Source organism: Pan paniscus, chromosome 9, assembly GCF_029289425.2.
Source record: "Pan paniscus chromosome 9, NHGRI_mPanPan1-v2.0_pri, whole genome shotgun sequence".
Taxonomy (NCBI): domain Eukaryota; kingdom Metazoa; phylum Chordata; class Mammalia; order Primates; family Hominidae; genus Pan; species Pan paniscus.
In genome coordinates, this window is record NC_073258.2 from 11,694,408 (window position 1) to 11,714,438 (window position 20,031).

Sequence of the window (20,031 nt, forward strand, 5' to 3'; positions counted from 1 at the left end):
AAAAAAAAAGATATCCTTAATGATAATCACACACAGTATTCTTTTTTTTTTTTTTTTGAGAAGGAGTCTCACACTGTTGCCCAGGCTGGAGTGCAGTAGCTCGATCTCGGCTCACTGCAAGCTCCGCCTCCCAGGTTCACGCCATTCTCCTGCCTCAGCCTCCTGAGTAGCTGGGACTACAGGGGCCTGCCATTGCACCCGGCTAATTTTTTTGAATTTTTAGTAGAGACAGGGTTTCACCGTGTTAGCCAGGATGGTCTCAATCTCCTGACCTTGTGATCCGCCCACCCCGGCCTCCCAAAGTGCTGGGATTACAGGCGGAGCCATCGCGCCCGGCCAACACACACAGTATTCTTTCTTTCTTTTTTTTTTTTTTTTTTTTTTTTTTGAGACAAAGTCTCACTTTGTTGCCCAGGCCAGAGTGCAGTGACGCCATCTTGGCTCACTGCAGCCTCCGCCTCCCAGATTCAAGCGATTCTCTCGCCTCAGCCTCCCGAGTAGCTGGGATTATAGGTGTGTGCCACCAGGCCCGGCTAATTTTTGTATCTTTAGTAGAGACAGGGTTTCACCATGTTGGCCAGGCTGGTCTCAAACTCCTGACCTCAAGTGATCCACCCACCTCAACCTCCCAAAGTGCTGGGATTACAAGCATGAGCCACCGTACCTGGTCTACACACAGTACACACAGTATTCTTTCTTTTTCCTTTTTAAATTATACTTTAAGTTCTGGGGTACATGTGCAGAACATACAGTTTTGTTACATAGGTATACACATGGCATGGCATGGTGGTTTGCTGCACCTGTCAACCAGTCACCTACGTTAGGTATTTCTCCTAATGTTATCCCTCCCCTAGTCCCCCACCCCCCGACAGGCCCCAGTGTGTGATGTTCCCCTCCCTACGTCCATGTGTTCTCATTGTTCAACTCCCACTTATGAGTGAGAACATGTGGTGTTCCATTTTCTGTTCTTGTGATAGTTTGCTGAGAATGACGGTTTCCAGCTTCATCCATGTCCCTGCAAAGGACATGAACTCATCCTTTTTTATGGCTGCATAGTATTCCATGATGTGTATGTGCCATCTTCTTTATCCAGTCTCTTACTGATGGACATTTGAGTTGGTTCCAAGTCTTGCTATTGCACACACAGTATTCTTTCTTAACATGAAACAGAAACCTGGACTAGAAAAAAACTACCATAACGTCTGTTCCTGCCCTGCCAGACAAATTTTTGGCTTGTTCCCCCCGCAATCCACCACTCATCAAAGGTCTGCAAAGCATGCAAAATATCACTCAAGTAGCAGAAAAGAATGAAATGTGGCAAGGGAGACAAATATTCTCCCACTTTCTCAGGGCCTCAGTTTCCTCATCTGTAAAATCAGAAGGTTATATAATTGCAAAGGGTGCTTTCATGCTTAACATTCGATAATTTTGAAGTTCGAATTTCACTGCTCAATACAGTCAAGGAGGAGTATGATTTGACTAGTCCTCTAGCTTTCCTAGACAGTCACCTTTTTCTCTTTCTTAATTATTTTTATTTTTTATAAAAACAGGGTATTAGGCTGGGCGCAGTGGCTCACACCTGTAATCCCAGGACTTTGGGAGGCCGAGGTGGGCAGATCAACTGAGGTCAGGAGTTCAAGACCAGCCTGACCAACACGGTGAAACCCCATCTCTACTAAAAATACAAAATTAGCCGGGCATGGTGGCACATGCCTGTAATCCCAGCTACTTGAGAGGCTGAGGCAGGAGAATCGCTTGAGCCCAGGAGGCAGAGGTTGCAGTGAGCTGAGGTCGTGCCATTGCACTCCAGCCTGGGCAACAACAGCAAAACTCCATCTCAAAAAAATAAACAACAGGCCGGGCGTGGTGACTCAAGCCTGTAATCTCAGCACTTTGGAAGGCCAATGCGGGCAGATCACAAGGTCAGGAGATCAAGACCATCCTGGCTAACACGGTGACACCCCGTCTCTACTAAAAAAAAAAAGTACAAAAAAATTAGCCGGGCGTGGTGGTGGGCGCCTGTAGTCCCAGCTACTCCGGAGGCTGAGGCAGGAGAATGGCGTGAACCCGGGAGGCGGAGTTTGCAGTGAGCCGAGATCGTGCCACTGCACGCCAGCCTGGGCGACAGAGTGAGACTCCCATCTCAAAAAAAACAAACAAACAAACAACAAAAAAACAGGGTCTTGCTACAGTGGCCAAGGTGATCTCAAACTCCTGGACCCAAGCATCATCCTGCCTCCGCCTCCCAGAGTGCTGGAATTACAGATGTGAGCCCCTGTACCAGGACCCTCTCTCTTCTAAAGGTGACATTAAGAGACTATTTCAGGCCGGGCGAAGTGGCTCACACCTGTAATTCCAATACTTTGGGAGGCCAATGCGGGTGGGTCACCTGAGGTAAGGAGTTCGAGACCAGCCTGACCAACATGGCGAAATCCTGTCTCTACTAAAAATACAAGAATTAGCCAGGTGTGCTAGTGCACACCTGTGGTCCCAGCTACTTGGGAGGCTGAGGCTCAGAATCACTTGAACCGGACAGGCAGAGGCTGCAGTGAGCTGAGATCACGCCATTGCACTCCAGCCTGGGCAAAAGAGCAGGACTCCATCTCAAAAAAAAAAAAAAAAAAAAAGAGAGACTATTTCAGTGTAGTCTCAATTTTCTAGTAAGTTCATATAGCACACTGGCCAGTTTCCCATCTATCCTTATCCCTAGCCACTTCTCTTCAATTCCTGACAAGAGCTTCTGCACAGAGCCTGGGAAAATTGGAGTACAAGATGAAAGAACCTAGGATACTTATATCTCAATGCTAGGTGCAGATCAGTTCAGAGGAACTTACAGATTCCAAGGTAAGAAATACATCACAAGTATTTGGGAACCTTAATTCTCAAGCAGAGACAAGGAAAATAAACTCATGAACCCCATTTCACAGTAAAACCTTCTCCTGGGGTGACCTAGTGGTGACCATCAGAAACAAAGAAAAAGAAGATTCACCAGGACATTCGCCCATCAGAGGTAGAAAAAGAAACTGAACTCCACTATCATCTGCCTCCCCACTTACGATGTGCCAAAAATAATGGAAAACATAAATCAGAAGCAATTCTTCCAGATTTGCTTACCTAACTGACAAGTTCAAAAAGCCAACAAGCAGACACCATATCTTCAAGGTGGCTAAATTTGTGCTTTGCTCACAGATTACCTTCTTCTCCTTCCAGCCCAAAGAGCTTCCTCAACCAGAAAACAAAATTAATTTTCACACATTCCTCAATTCCTTGCACAAAAAACAACTACATTACTTGCCTAAATGCTGAATCTGCAAGAAAGGGAAAGAAGTGACAGGAAGAGATTCCTACAAAATCCAATTACCTCAGTCTATATTAAACACAGCAAGCTCTATGCTTATTTGGGCTTTTTTATTTTTTATTTTTAGTTGTATTTGTTTATTTGAGACAGGGTCTCGCTCTGTTGCTCAGGCTGGAGTGCAGTGTCACAATCTCAATTCACTGCAACCTCTGCCTCTTAGACTCAAGTGACCTTCTCACCTCAGCCTCCTGAGCAGCTGGGACCACAGCTGCATGCCACCACACCCAGCTAATTTTTTGTACTTTCTGTAGAGATAGAGTCTTGCCGTGCTGCCCAGGCTGGTCTCAAACTCCTGGGCTCAAGCAATTCACCCACCTCAGCCTCCCAAAGTACTGGGATTACAGGTGTGAGCTACTGCGCCCAGCCTCCATGTTTATTTGTTGCAGACAGAGAGGAATGAATCTTAACCTTTCTCCACAAAACAAGAAGGAACACCGAGCATCTTTGATTTGCTTATTCTGGGTTCACTTTTTAAGAATGTAGATGCTACCTGAGCTATGTAAGTTAACTGTGTGGAGTGCACCTTCTTAGAGACTCCTTAATACCTTCTTGGAGAACCTGGGTACAAATTACAATTTCCTGTAGTTTTACTGAGTATGATATCATCAGTTGGGGAGCTACAAGGCAGGCTGAGGAGAGAAAATGCACCCTGGAGACTCTCAGGAAGAACCTGCTATTTGTATTCTGCTTTGTTTTATTCAAAGATTCCCTCTGGGAGTGGTGGCTCACGCCTGTAATCCTAGCATTTTGGGAGGCCGAGGTGGGCAGATCACTTGAGGTCAAGAATTCAAGACCAGCCTGGCCAACATGGTGAAATCCCATCTCTACTAAAGATACAAAAATTAGCCTGATGTGGTGGCACGCGCGGCTCATAATCCCAGCTACTCGGGAGGCTGAGGCAGAATTGCTTGAACCTGGGAGATGGAGGTTTCAGTGAGCCACTATTGCAGCACTGCATTCCAGCTGGGGCAACAGGGTGAGACTGTGTCTCAAAAAAAAAAAAAAAAAAGATTCCCTCTGGATAGTTCAGATTCCCCTACCAACCCACCAGAAATGAAATGAAGAGGGAAAAAAAATCCTTCCAACACTGCATACTCTAACAAAGGCCACCTATTGGAAATGTGGTCTCGGCATTCCACTACTGCAACCACATTTTTAAAAAAACAGAAAATACCCCTCTTTACACATTTTATACAACTCATCCCCCTTTCTTTATTATCACAATAAACTTTCACAAGGATATAATTTTAGCTTGCCAAAAAGCCAGATAATTAACACATATTCATTAAGACAGTAACATTTCTCTTTTAATGAAATGTTGAAAGACAGTTTTTAAACATTTTTGAAGGTCTACTTGATGAGATTATTTTTATTTACATTCTTTTTTTATAGATGAGGACTCTGACAGGGTTATCTCTAACTTGCTCCCAATCACAAAGATAGTCAATAGGAGAGCAGGAATATTACCCTAAACTCATGCTCTCGCTAACAGTTAACTTCCCAGCTTCATTCTTATGCTCTATCATTCGCAAAACATTCTATCTTCTCAAACCAAGTGTTCATACAATTTGACACTCAAAAACACAGCATTAAAAAAAGGTTTTTCCACCACCTTAGTTTCTTTTATTGAGAAGAATTATGTTGTTTTTAATATTTCTCAACATGTTAGTGTTTTCTAAAGACCTCCAGCCAGGCCAATGAGATGCAGTTTAATGTCATGAGAAGAGCACTGGACCAAGCAATTAACTAGTGTATACAGGCCCCACTGTCCTTCCTGGGCCTCATTTTCCCCTCTGAGGTCCCTTCCAACACCAATACCCTGAACCGAATTCCAAAAATTACATCAAAGTCACAAACTTACTACATATGAAAAAGATGAAAAACATCTGTACTATAAGAATTTGAAGACCTTAAAAGATAAACTTGAACAATTATTAGGTACTCATCAAAATAATTTTTTTTTTTTTTTTTTGGACGGAGTCTCGCTCTGTCGCCCAGGCTAGAGTGCTGGAGTGCTGGAGTGCAGTGGCGCGATCTGGGCTCACTGCGAGCTCCGCCTCCCGGGTTCACGCCATTCTCCTGCCTCAGCCTCCTGAGTAGCTGGGACTACAGGCGCCCGCCACCATGCCCGGCTAATTTTTTGTATTTTTAGTAGAGACGGGGTTTCACCGTGTAAGCCCGGATGGTCTCGATCTCCTGACCTCGTGATCCGCCCGCCTCAGCCTCCCAAAGTGCTGGGATTACAGGCGTGAGCCACCGCGCCCGGCCTAAAATTAAAATTTTTTAAAAGTAAATTAGAAACCATAAAACTACCCCGACAAAAAGCCTAATATTAATTATATTACTGCTTCATATTTTCTCCACCTGCTATTGAGGAAATAGCTCATTTTTTTCTAACCTTGTTAAAGCATGAATTTATCATGCTTTTTTCTTCTTTTTCTTTTTTCCCAGACAGAGTCTCGCTTTATCACCCAGACTGGAGTGTGGTGGCGCAATCACCCAGACTGGAGCAATCTCAGCTCACTGCAACCTCCCCCTCCTGGGTTAAAGCGATCCTCCTACCTCAGCCTCCTGAGTAGCTGGGATTACAGGCACGCGCCACGACGCCCGGCTAATTTTTGTATTTTTAGTAGAGACGGGGGTTTCACCATGTTGGCCAAATTGGTCTCGAACTCCTGACCTCAGGTGACCCGCCCGCCTCGGCCTCCCAAAGTGCTGTGATTACCCCTGAGCCGCCGGGTGGTGAGCCACCGCGCCCCGCCTAATTTTTTTTTCATAAGAAACACGACTTTTTCTGGTGCCCAAAAACAAAACTGTCTTGTCATCGTTGAAGCAGAGTAAGATTAGTCAACAGGATAATCACTTTCGAAAGAGAAACTTTACAGTGACAGAAAAGTGAAAAGGAGTCCCCCTCATCAGGATGACACAACCTTAAAGTACAACCCGACAAACCTCCACCCACTTGAAACCCACTAACTGGAAACTCCAGACAAAAACTTATTTTCAAAACTGTTACAATTCAAAGACTCCAATGACAGTGCAGTGGAAAATTCACGGGGACTGTATAATTTTCACGCCCTTCTGCAGTGAGTGCCAAATCTGGTCAGGGCCCCATCTTTGACTCCCCTCATCACTTTCCCTTTCAAATATGACTTGAAACGCATCAGAACACACCAAGCCTCTCCAACTACAATGCTGCTACCCTTTTATTCACAAACGCCTCTGTCCTCATAAAGGACATAAATTACTTTTCAAAAAAGGCATGGCCCCGGGATACAAGCCCTTTCCAAGGCTAAGGGAGTTCCCACTCTTCTTGGTGCCGCCCAAGTTCACTTTATTACTTCATATCCCATCCAGACGCGCAGAGCTGCAATCTGACTCAGGGGGCCCAGCCCAAGGCTGGGGTATAACGGTTTTGAGGAACTGGTATCACAAGCTTCTTGGGAAGTGGCCAGATAAACTCACCAAGTTTTTGTTTTCCTTTTTTTTAAGTCTGGGTGGAACTTACTTTCACTAGGACGTGGGACGCCTTCCCTCCCTAATGGGTGCCAGAGGACAAGCTTTCCTTTATTTTAAACGAAGTCACTCAACCTACACCAAACTGAGAACACACAACCCTCCCTCTTTCTGGTCGCCGAAGACGTGGCCACTGCGCAGCGGGCCGTAGGTTTGGACCCCTCATGGCTCAGAGCCCCTCATCCGTTTCCCCCCTCCAGTCCAAAGCCCCCCTTCGCCCGCGCCCGCCCTGGTCCTCCCGGCCGACACTCGCCCGGCTCCCGGGACAAAGCGGGGCTGAAGGAAGGTTTCTTCTGGGGTCCCCGACGACAGCGGGCGCGGGAAAGCGCCCCGGGCTCGGCGCGCACTCACCCGACAACTCGTCCGGCTCCAGCCCGGTCTCCGTGTCCAGTCCGCAGATGACAAAGTAGTCGGCGAAGCGACTGGGCGCCGAGCCCCCTCCGCCGCCGCCGCCACTCATGGCGCCGGGGCCGAGACGGGCCGGGCAGTGCGGAGCGGCACCGAGCCCCCGCAACCCGGGCGCCCGCCCGTCCGCCCTCAGGCCGCCCCTCCCGCCGCCGCCGCTACCGCGGCTCGGGCCGCCGCCCCCGGCCCTGGCCCGGTCCCCTCGGCCGCCGCGGCTGCCGTGACGGGGCGGGGGGGCACCGGGCCGCCCCGCACCGCATCCTGGACGCCTTCCCCTCCGCGCCGCCGCCGCTGCAGCTAGCCGAGAGCGCCGCGGCCCGAGCGAGCCTGGAGAAGGGCGGAGAGCGCGTGGACAGCCCCCACCGTGACCCTCCTCCTACCGCGCCTGCGCAGGCGCCGTCTGGGAGGGGGCGGGCTCCTGGGGGAAAGGATGACGTGATGCTCTTCGGACCCCGCCGGCCGCAGCTTCCCGGGAGGTCGCCGCAGCGCAGCCGGTGACTGCTTGGTCGCCCGCAACTGCCACCCCCCCGGGATTGAGACTCCTTTAGGGAGGGCTGAGGAGGTGCGAGAAGAGTGGGCGCAGCCTGCAGAGCCGGGCATTTGGCCCATGCTCTGCCCCCAACCACCCACCCAGCAAGCAGAGGTCCAGAGATCTTAGCGCGGCCTTGCCATGAGGATGGGGTCTCACGACTGAGCTCGGAAGCTCACCTAATCCTAGCTGCAGCGTGTCAGCCTAGACCCCAAACAGGGCCTTCTCCCTGTCCTCTCTTTTGGCAGGAGCGGATCAGCCGGTTTTATATTTACCCTTATTTTACAGACGGGGAAACTGAGTCTCAGAAAGAAGCAAGGACTTATCCAAGGTTACACTAAGTCTAAGAGACAAAGCCTGGTCTGGAATCCTGGGCTTGTGGTCAGCTCCCCGTTCCTCGCCGCTCCCACCTCCCAGCCTGCCCTTTTCCCACGCTCTCTCCTTTTTTCTCTGGAAGCCTCCAGAGGCGCCTGCCATTTGGGAGCTCCTCTTCCTCTTCACTCTGTGAAAACTCTCAGATCCACCCCTAAACCTGTTTTCCTGTAAGAGGATAGGGAGGAGGCGAAGGGAAACTTACCTATTGGTCCTTGTCCTAGGACCCTCCGATTTCCTTTCCCATAGAAGCTAGGCAGATATGTCTTTGTTGGAAACTGGAGATCAGAGGCCAGAAAGGCAACACAGGTATAGTGGTCACTAGCATGGGCTCTAGAAAAAAATGCTCGGATTTCAGTCCTGACGATCATTTACTTTTGACCTTGAGCAAGTTAATCTCTAAGTGCCTGGCGTCATGGTTTTTGAGACAATTACATAAGATAAATGCAAGTACAGGTAAAACAATGAGAATACTGCCTGGAACATGGAAATCACTCAGTAAATATTACAGATTTTTTTTTTTTTAAGACGGAGTTCTGTCTTGTTGCCCAGGCTGGAGTGCAATGGCGTAATCTCGGCTCACTGCACCTCTGCCTCCCAGGTTCAAGCGATTCTCCTGCCTCAGCCACCCAAGTAGCTAGGATTACAGGCGCGCACCACCACACCCGGCTAATTTTTTGTATTCAGTAGAGACAGGGTTTCACCGTGTTGATCAGGCTGGTCTCGAACTCCTGACCTCAGGTGATCCGCCCTCCTCTGCCTCCTAAAGTGCTGGGATTACAGGCATGAGCCAATGAGCCCCCAGCCTGGATTATTATTATTGTTTCAGAAGGAAGTACTCTTACGGTTTGTTCTGGGAGGCTGTCACTAAGAGCTGTAGAAGGCAGCTGGCTTCCCCAAAGGCTGAGCCTAGGCTCTCTCCTAGGTTCTCCTGGGTACTTCTCTCAAATATTGTTTCCCTTGGGGAGGTTTACCTAGAGGTTATAGCCATCGTCTCTCGGAGCCATAGTACCTGTTCCTCCCTGTATCTAACCTGCCTGAACTAGGGGGAGAAAAGTGGGGAGGAGAAGGTTGCTTCAAAACGCCCATTCATGGTGATGCTCCACCCGTATCCTGCATGCTGGGGACACAGAGACAGTAGAGGGGGATTAGCGAGTTAAACAGTCACAGAGGCTGGGCGAGGTGGCTCACGCCTGTAATCCCAGAACTTGGGGAGGCCAAGGCTGGCGGATCGCTTAAGGTCAGAAGTTCAAGACCAGCCTGACCAATATGGTGAAATCCCATCTCTACCAAAAATATAAAATTAGCAGGGCGTGGTGGCAGGCAACTTTAGTTCCAGCTCCTCAGGAGGCTGAGGCAGGAGAATCGCTTCAACTCAAGAGGCAGAGGTTGCAGTAAGCCGAGATCGTGCCACTGCACTCTAGCCTGGGCAACAGAATGAGGCTCTACCTCAAAATAAATAAATAAATAAATAAATAAAAATGCCAGGCGTGGTGGCTGACACCTGTAATCCCAGCACTTTAGGTGGCCAAGGCAGGCAGATCACGAGGTCAGGATATCAAGACCATCCTGGCCAACATGGTGAAACCCCATCTGTACTAAAATTATAAAAATTAGCTGGGTATGGTGGTGCCTGTAATCCCAGCTACTCAGGAGGATAAGGCAGGAGAATTGCTTAAACTCGGGAGGCGGAGGTTGCAGTGAGCCAAGATGGCGCCACTGCACTCCAGCCTGGCAACAGAGACACCCTGAAAAAAAAAAAAAGAAAAAAAGAAAGTTACAGAGCACAGAAGGAGGACATCTTTCCAGATTGGGGAATGGTCAGGGAAGGTTTCCAGAAGGAGGTATATACTCTGACCTGAGTTCCAGAGGATCAACAGGAAGTTTCTCAGGTAAAAAGGGGCAGGGAAAGATGTTTAACTCAGTATGTGTAACAACAGGGAGCAACAGATAAAAGTGTATGTTCAGGCATCAACAAGTAATTCATTAACATTAAGATGGGAGATGGAGAGTTTAAAGGGAATGAAACCAGGGCAGGGGAGGAAGAAGGAGAACAGAGGAAGGAGGCATGGATTCAAATACCAGGCTAAAGAATTTATCCTCGGCCAGGCGTCGTGGTTCACACTCACGCTGGTAATCCCAACACTTTGGGCAGCTGAGGCAGGAGGACTGCTTGAACCCAGGAGTTTGAGACCAGAGTGGAGAACATAATGTGACCCCTGTCATAAGTAAATAAATAAATAGTATTTTTTAAAAATAATTTATCCTATAAGATATATGAGTTGAGGATGAGTGAGGTAAAGTAAAGGAATTCAAGCCAAGGAGTGACATCTGACCCAAATCTGAGAATGATCACTCTAGGGGTGATGTGGAAAAAGAAATTTGAGAAAGGAATAAACGTCCTCAACTGAAAAGTCCAGAAACTTTTTATCCAAGGTGTCCAGGGTGATCTGGTGCTAGACGACCTCTCATATTAACTCAACTCATAAAACACAAGTTAAAAACGAATGCATAACTGTATTAATTTGCCCTGGGAAATGTAACTGCTCAGAAGCCCAGAATACTCAACTGTAAAGTGATCTCCTTCCCAGTAGGAAATAAGTTTGGCAGAGTGATTGCTTCTTAGAGAGTCAGAAAATATAGAAAGGGATGCTCTTAAGATTTTTTCTTTTTTCTTTCTTTTTTTTTTTTTTCTGAGACAGAGTCTCGCTCTGTTACCCAGGCTAGAGTGCAGTGGTGCCATCTCGGCTCACTGCAACCTCCGCCTCCCAGGTTCAAACGATTCTCCTGCCTCAGCCTCCCAAGTAGCTGGGACTACAGGCGCGCGCACCATGCCTGGCTAATTTTTTTTTTTTTGTATTTTTGTTTGTTTGTTTTTTGAGATGAATTCTCGCTCTGTCGCCCAGGCTGGAGTGCAGTGGTGATCTCTGCTCACTGCAAGGTCCGCCTCCCAGGTTCACACCATTCTCAGCCTCAGCCTCCCGAGTATCAGGGACTACAGGTGCCCGCCACCTGTAGTGGCTAATTTTGTTGTATTTTTAATAGAGACGGGGTTTCGCCCTGTTAGCCAGGATGGTCTCAACCTCTTGACCTCATGATCTGCCCGCCTCGGCCTCCCAAAGTGCTGAGATTACAGGCGTGAGCCACTGCGCCAGGCCAAGATTTAATGTTTTTTTGTTTGTTTGAGACAGAGCCTCGCTCTGTCACCCAGGCTGGAGAGCAGTGGCACAACCTCAGCTCACTGCAACCTCTGCCTCCCGAGTTCAAGCTATTTTCCTGCCTCAGCCTCCTGAGTAGCTGGAACTACAGGCCTGCGCCACCATGCCGGGCTAATTTTTTTTTATTTGTAGTAGAGACGGGGTTTCGCCATGTTGCCCAGGCTGGTCTCGAACTCCTGACCTCAGGTGATCTGCCCACCTCGACTTCCCAAAGTGCTGTGATTACAGGCGTGAAGATTTAATGTTTAAATCCCCACTCCTACTCTTACTAGCTGTGTAAGCTGGGGTACATCAGTTAAACACTCTGAAATGAGAAGAGTCATTCTGACCCCTCACAGAATTGCACTGAAGATTCATAAATTAATGGAAAAAGGAATTTTTAAAATCTGGGACATAATATACTTTTAATAAGTGGCAATCTGGGACACCCGTTTTAGCATGAGGAACATGAGAGAGCAAGTGGGCATCTGAGGGAACATAACTCCAGGAGAGGGTGTGCGGCAGAGTGTGCCTGGAGTGTTCATGGAGCAATAAGGAAGCCAGGGTGGCTGGAGAGGGTTAGGGTGGGGAGGATTGGTGGAAGATGGTAGAAGGTGTGGTGGAGTTGGCTTGCAATTCAAAAACATCAATTTTCCCTTCCATAGTGTGTGGACCCACCTCCTCAGGGACACTGCTCAGCCCTACTTGCATCCAGATGTGGCCATGTGACTAGTTCTCAACAATGGAATGTGTGTAGGACTTTATGTATGTCACTGCTAGGTCAGGGCACTTAAGAAGCAGATTAGACTTCTCCCTTCTTTCTATTTTTGCCTCCTGCCAGCTAGAATTAGAAGATTCTGAGGCTCTAAGTAATGGCAAAGCACATGGAGGAAAGGCTCCAGCTGACCAAGAATACCCACACCGGACTGTCCTGTGAACAAAAAATAAACTTCAGTTGTGTGAAGCCACTGGTACTGTGGGGTTTATTTGTTACAACAGCTAGTATTAACCATCACCAAAGTAGATGTTGGGGTAAGAGGATAAATCATGGAGAGCCTTGCAGGCACACTGTAAAGATTTTGCCATTGTCTGAATAAAATGAGAAATCACCGGAGAGTTTTGAGCAAAGGAGTGACACAATCTGACAGCTTAAAAAGAAACACGTAGCACTGTTTTAAGAACTTTACATATATTAACTCTAACTGTAATTTACCCCCGGACTCTAGCTTTATATACCCAACTGACTTGTCATCTTTTTTTAATTATAATTTTTTTTTTTGAGACGGAGTCTCACTCTGTCGCCCAGGCTGGAGTCCAGTGGCACAATCTTGGCTCACTGCAAGTTCAGCCTCCCAGGTTCACGCCATTCTCCTGCCACAGCCTCCCGAGTAGCTAGGACTACAGGCGCCCACCACCACGCCCGGCTAATTTTGTTTTGTATTTTTAGTAGAGACGGGGTTTCACTTCGTTAGCCAGGATGGTCTCGATCTCCTGACTTCCTGATCCGCCTGCCTCGGCCTCCCAAAATGCTGGGATTACAGACGTGAGCCACCGCACCCGGCCATTTAATTATAATTTTTTTTTTTTAATTAAGATGGGTTTTCACCATGTTGCCCAGGCTGGTCTGGAACCCCTAGGCTCAAGGGATCCTCCCACCTCAGCCTCCTAAAGTGCTGGGATTACAGGTGTGAGCCACTGAACCCTGCCTCAACAAGTGTTTTGAAACCATCAATTTGAAGAGACAGGAGATTACTTGCCTTTTTATTACTCCCTCCAGTCTTGCTTCTTGCCTTGAAGGAATGCACGAACAGCAGGGCTATATCTTGCAAGTCTATACCTTGCAAAAGCAACACCAAACTAGAGAGAAGGGAGGATATGATCACAACAGATCAGTCTAAGAGTGGAGGGAATGAATCCTTAGGAAAGGTCCACACAGATCCACTCACAGAGCCAAACCCCGTTTTGAAAACCAGAATGAGGTATTGACATATATCTTGGATCAAGTATATATAATTGTAAATATACATAATTTGCTGTTTGTAACAGCAAAAACTGTTATAATTACTGTTTGTAACAGCAAAAACTGAAAACAGAGCTGGGCGTGGTGGCTCACACCTGTAATCCCAGCACTTTGGAAGGCCGAGGCGGGCAGATCACCAGGTCAGGAGTTTGAGACCAGCCTGGCCAACATGGTGAAACCCCGTCTCTACTAAAAATACAAAAATTAGCTGGGCCTGGTGGCTCGCGCCTGTAATACCAGCTTCTAAGGAGGCTGAGGCAGGAAAATCGCTTAAACCTGGGTGGCAGAGGTTGCAGTGATCGTGCCACTGCACTCCAGCCTGGGAGACAGAGCAAGACTCCGTCTTGCGGGAAAAACAAAACAAAACAAAACAAAAAAACTGAAAACAATCCAAATACCTAGCCATAGAAGACAGATTAAAGAAACTATAGTTTCTGCCAACACTGGAATACTACGCAGCTATAAAACAAAACAAGAGCAAGAAAAAAATAAGGAAAAACTGTGTAATATGTTATCAAATGTATAAAAAAGAGAAAATAAAAAATTTTTTTTGTATATGCATAGCCTATTTTTGGAAGCATAAACAAAACATTGTTAAAATTGATTGCTTCAGGTGTGGTGGCTCACGCCTGTAATCCCAGCATTTTGGGAGGCCAAGGAGGGCAGATCACTTGAGACCAGCCTGGCCGACATGGTGAAACCACGTCTCTACTAAAAATACAAAAAGTAGCCAGGCATGGTGGCGGGCACCTGTAATTCCAGCTACTCAGGAAGCTGAGGCAGGAGAATCGCTTGAACCCAGGAGGCGGAGGTTGCAGTGAGCCAAGATTGCACCATTGCACTCCAGCCTGGGTGACAGCAAGACTCTGTCTCAAAATAAAAAATAAAATAAAATAAAAATCTGAAAAAAAAATTGATTGCTTCTAGGGAAGGAAACTGAATGGCTGGGATCAGGAATAGAATGGAAATGTTTCACTGTACATTGTTTCATACTTTTTGAGGTTTGAACCATAAGAATGTATTACCTATTTGCATTAATCAGGGTTCTCCAGAGAAACAGAACCAACAGGATATATATAGATATAGAGAAAGAGATTTATTTTGAGAGACTGGCTCATATGATTACGAAGACTGAGAAAGAAGTTCCACAATCTGCTATCTGTAAGCTGGAGGCTCAGGAAAGCCAGTGGTGTAATTCAATCTGAGTCTGGAGGCCCAAGAATCAGATGTCCAAGGGCAGGAGATGAAGAATGTCCCAGCTCAAGAAGAGAGAGCAGGCCAGGCATGGTGGCTCATGCCTGTAATCCCAGCACTTTGGGAGGCTGAGGGGGGTGGATCACTTGAAGTCAGGATTTCCAGACCAGCATGGCCAACATGGTGAAACCCCATCTCTACTAAAAATACAAAAATTAGCCAGGAGTGGTGGCATGCACCCGTAATTCCAGCTACTTGGGAGGTTGAGGCATGAGAATTGCTTGAACCTGGGAGGTGGAGGTTGCAGTGAGCCCAGATCGCACCACTGCACTCCAGCCTGGATGACTGAGTGAGACTCTGTCTCAAAAAAAAAAATAGAAAAAAAAGAAGAGAGACAGAACAAATTCTCCCTTCCTCTGCCTTTTTGATGAATTCAGGACCTCAGTGGACTAGATGATGCCCACCCACATTGGTGAGGGTGACCTCAGTCTACCAATTCAGATGCTAACCTCTTCTGGAAATGCTTTACAGACACACCCAGAAATAATGTTTTACTAGCTACCTGGGCATCCATTAGCCCAGTCACGTTGACACATAAAATTAACCATCACACTATTAAAAAATATGTAATAGTCCAGGTGCGGTGGCTCATGCCTGTAATTCCAGCACCTTGGGTGGCTGAGGTGGGCGGATCACCTGAGGTCAGGAGTTCGAGACCAGCCTGACCAACAAGGTGAAACTCCGTCTCTACTAAAAATACAAAAATTAGCAGGGTATGGTGGCGTGTGCCTGTAGTCCCAGCTACTCGGGAGGCTGAGGCATGAGAATTGCTTGAACCCAGGAGGCTGAGGTTGCAGTGAGCTGAGATTGAGCCATTGCACTCCAGCCTGGGCGACAGAGCAAGACTCCACCTGAAAACAAAAAACAAAAACAACTAAGAAATACCTTTTACTGTGAATGTAAACAATGCCTTGTGAATTCTTCCAGAGACAGCCTATACCTATGCTAGCATGGGTCAGCTCAACTCCACCCAGGCATAACCTATCTACTTTCCAGCTCATTATAGCATTCAAGAACACATCAGCTGATGAACTTGCGGGTGCTCAAACGCTTTCTCTCCAACACTCAATGATGAGTTCACCATGTACAATCGAAAAAATTCCACGTATAGTGTAGAAAAACGTAAGCTTCACAAATATGGGCTTTCTTAAGACTAGAAACACCAATACATCTAGGGAAGTAGTGATGCACTCAGCTACCTCTGACGCATCTTTACAAAAGAAGTCACATATGCCTCACTTCCCCATACCCTGTGTCCCACTAGCCTCCAACACCTTGCCCGGAACCAGCATCAGGATCCTCATGTCTCTCAAACACAAGCTTACTAAATCAGTTGAAAATTAGACATTACCCTTCATCTATCATAACCCACAGCAACAAAGAAGCCACAAAGAATAGTCAGCCTCAGGATAACTCTGATACCCCATGGTGAGGAAGTATGAAGTTGAAGCAACAGGAGGAGCAAATGACTGATGACTTCCCCAAGTGATGCAAGATGCAACTTTCCCAGATGTGTGAGCTTGTGTATTTCTGTTTGAGCTTTTTTTTTTTTTTGAGATGTAGTCTCTCTTTGTCGCCCAGGCTGAATTGCAGTGGCGCTATCTCGGCTCACTGCAACCTCCGCCTCCTGGGTTCAAGCGGTTCTCTTACCTCAGCCTCCAGAGTAGCTAGGATTACAGGCGTGTGCCACCACACCCGGGTAATTTTTGTATTTTATTAGAGACAAGGGTCTCACTCTGTTGCCCCAAGCTGGTCTGGAACTCCTTAGCTCAGGCAATCCACCTACTCGGCCTCCCAAACTGCTGGGATTACAGGCATGAGCCACCACACCCAGCCTGTTTGAGCTTATTTCTATGTGAGTAAGCATTTGTGCATAGTGGTAATCATGTATGTATATTATGTGCTTACATATATTAGATGTATGTGTGTTTGCATGTGTAAATAATTGTATGTGTGTACTTTATATGAGTGTGTGGGCCATGCGTGGTGGCTCATGCCTGTAATTCCAGCACTTGGGGAGGCCAAGGCAGGTGGATCGCCAGAGGTTAGGAGTTCGAGACCAGTCTGGGCAACATGGTGAAACCCCGTCTGTACTAAAAATACCAAAATTAGCCGGGTGTGGTGGCATGTGCCTGTAGTTCCAGCTACTCGGGAGGCTGAGGCAGGAGAATCGCTCAAACCTGGGATGCGGAGGTTGCAGTGAGCCAAGATCACGCCACTACACTCCAGCCTGGGAGACAGGAGCAAAAGTCCGTCAAAAAAAAAAAAAAAAGAAAGAAAGAAAGAAAGAAAGAAAGAAAGAAAGGAAAGAAAGAGAGGAAGGAAGGAAGGAAGGAGAAAGAAAGGAAAGAGAGAGAAAGAAAGAGAGGAAGGAAGGAAGGAAGGAGAAAGAAAGGAAAGAGAGAGAAAGAAAGGGAGAAAGACAGAAAGAAAGTGAGAGAGAAAGAAAGAGAGAGAAGAGTGTGTGTGTGGAGGCTGAGACAGGGTAGGGTAGCTGGACCAAGGAAGCAAAAGAGTCCCTTTGGCTCTCCTACAAGCCCAGGAGTGACTCCAGTGCTCCCTTCAGCCTCTTCCCCCTTCTCCCTGGGTCCCCCTAGGTTGAGAGTATTTTGAGAGTATGGGTGGATGACTTTATCTGTGCTGCACCCACCCTTCTCCCTTACACTGTGAACACAGTGGCCTCCTTATTCCCATCAGTTTGAGAGCCAAGAGCTTCCTAGGAAAGGCTGGATGATATAATGAAGGGAAGTGAACGGCACTTGGACCAGATCCCAAAAGGAAGATATATTTAGCCATCTAAATAGCTGAGCTGAGCTCTTAAAAGCTTTGGGGAATAAAATAATTGTTCTATATTTTGATTGCATGGTGATTACACGATTATGTTTTCCAAAACCTATAGAACTGTATATTATAGGAAGCAAAGCATCTTTTAGCTGCCTCCTTAGTGCAGTAGGTAGCGCGTCAGTCTCATAAATCCGAAGGTCCTGAGTTCGAGCCTCAGAGGGGGCAACCTTATTAAGCTGGCGAAGGAACGCGAGCTTGCCTGTGTTATATTTTTGAGACAGAGTCATTTATTTATTTATTTATTTAATTTATTTATTTACTTATTTAGACAGAGTTTCGCTCTTGTCGCCCAGGCTGGAGTGCAATGGTACGATCTCGGCTCACTGTAACCTCCGCCTCCCAGGTTCAAGTAACTCTTGTGCCTCAGCCTACTGGGTAGCTGGGATTACAGGCGCCCGCCACCAAGCCCAGCTAATTTTTTTTTTTTTGAGATGGAGTCTCGCTCTGTCACCCAGGCTGGAGTGCAGTGGCATGATCTCGGTTCACTGTAACCTCCGTCTCCTGGGTTCAAGCGATTCCCCTGCCTCAGCCTCCTGAATAACTGGGATTATGGGTGCTCGCCACCACGACCAGCTAATTTTTGTATTTAAGTAGAGACGGGGGTTTCACCATGTTGGTCAGGCTGGTCTCGAACTCCTGACCTTGTTATCTGCCCACCTAGGCCTCCCAAAGTGCTGGGATTACAGGAGTGAGCCACCATGCCTGGCCTTTTTTTTTTTTTTTTTTTGAGAGGGAATCTTGCTCTGTCGCCCAGGCTGGAGTGCAGTGGCGGGATCTTCGCTCACTACAACCTTTGCTTCCGGGGTTTGAGCAATTCTCCTGCCTCCGCCTCCCGAGTAGCTGGGATTACATGTGCATGCCACCACACCCAGCTAATTTTTGTATTTTTAGTAGACACAGGGTTTTGCCATGTTGGCCAGGCTGGTCTCAAACTCCTGACCTCAGGTGATCCACCCACCTTGGCCTCCCAAGGTGCTGGGATTACACACATGAGCCACCACGCCTGGCCTAATTTTTAAATTTTTAGTGGAGACGGGGTTTCGCTATGTTGGTCAGGCTGGTCTGTAACTTTGGGCCTCTAGCAATCTGCTTGCCTTGACCTCCCAAAGCGCTGGAATTACAGGTGTGAGCCACTGCTCCTGGTCCCAGATCTTGTAATTAATACAGATATGTGGACCATAAAAGGTAATATAATTCCTGTGAAATGTAAAATACATAGATTTTTTCTGGTAAGCCTATACAAACTTTACCTAGAAAAAACACCACTCCCATGTAGTAGGTTTTGACAAACGTTGGAACTGCCAAAAGCCCCCACCAAAACAACCTACCTGGGCTGCCACGGGCAAGACAATAAAGTGAGAAGCAACTCAACTGACCACCTTTGAGGCTGGGACCCTGGGGTGATATAGCTGGGCCACTCCTTGGCCTGCTGGCTCAACTCCTGCCTGCCACCCTCAAGGTTTGCTAAACTCAAGTTGTGAGTTATCAGCATATGTAACCTGGCCCCAGGGGCCCTGCAGCTGACAGGCAGAGCTGCTGCTCATATTTGTGTACATGGTACCATGAGACACCATCATTGTACTCATTATTAATTTATATGGTTGACGACAGTTTTCCAACAGATGGCAGTAAAATATCTTAAGAAAGAGGCACCTGGCCAGGCGCAGTGGTGCGTGCCTGTAGTCCCAGCACTTTGGAAGGCCTAGCTGTGAGGATTGCTTCAGCCCAGAATTTCAAGACCAGCCTTGGCAATGCAGTGAGACCCAGCACCCCCACTCCCATCTCTACAAAGAAAAAAGAAAGGGGCATCTTCTTTTTCTTTTTTTGAGATGGAGTCTCGTTCTGTCTCCCAGGCCAGAGTACAGTGGTGCGACCTTGGCTCACTGCAACCTCGGCCTGTCGGGCTCAAGCGATTCTCTCACCTCAGCCTCCCAAGTAGCTGGGATTACAGGAGTGCTCCACCATACCCTGGTATTATTATTATTATTATTATTATTATTATTATTTGTATTTTTAGTAGAAATGGAGTTTCACCATGTTGCCCAGGGTGGTTTTGAACTCCTGAGCTCAGGCAATCCGCCTTGGCCTCCCAAAGTGCTGAGATTACAGGCATGAGCCACCATGCCCAGCGACATCCTTTTCTACTTCATCCAAAACCACCATATGAGCTAACAGTAGGGCTATGTTGCCCAGCGTGCTGCTAGCAAATAGCAGAACACAAGACTCTCAGAACCAGAAAGTCAACATTCATTGTGCTGTCTCATCACATGGCTTCCTCCTGTACCTCTACTTCATTCTTTTCTTGTCTTCCATCCTCATTTATCAAATCCAACATTTCTCTACTAAATAGAAAAGCTGCTGGGCGCCGTGGCTCATGCCTGTAATGCCAGAACTTTGGGAGGCCGAGGCGGGTGGATCACCTGAGGTCAGGAGTTCCAGACCAGCCTGACCGACATAGTGAAACTCTGTCTCTACTAAAAACACAAAATTAGCTGGGCACGGTGGCTCATGCCTGTAATCCCAGCACTTTGGGAGG

The 20,031-nt window shown here is 47.4% G+C and overlaps 1 protein-coding gene and 1 non-coding gene across 8 annotated transcripts in view; one reads left to right on the forward strand and one right to left on the reverse strand.

The window, feature by feature from the left end:
• DENND5A (DENN domain containing 5A) overlaps positions 1 to 7,629 on the reverse strand; it is a 128,694-nt gene extending 121,065 nt beyond the window's left edge. For 5 of the 7 annotated variants that reach the window (XM_034932119.4, XM_034932116.4, XM_034932115.4 and 2 more), the window contains exon 1: positions 7,226 to 7,629. In XM_034932119.4, the coding sequence (XP_034788010.1) occupies positions 7,226 to 7,334 (109 nt within the window). In that variant the 5' untranslated portion in view covers positions 7,335 to 7,629. The remainder of the gene's footprint in view (positions 1 to 7,225) is intronic. The other 2 variants (XM_034932117.3, XM_034932123.3) reach the window with 1 other exon arrangement.
• A 9,957-nt stretch (positions 7,630 to 17,586) lies between these two features.
• TRNAM-CAU (transfer RNA methionine (anticodon CAU)) lies at positions 17,587 to 17,660 on the forward strand. Its single transcript has one exon. It is a non-coding gene; the product is annotated as a tRNA-Met (tRNA).
• The last annotated feature ends 2,371 nt before the right edge of the window (positions 17,661 to 20,031 follow it).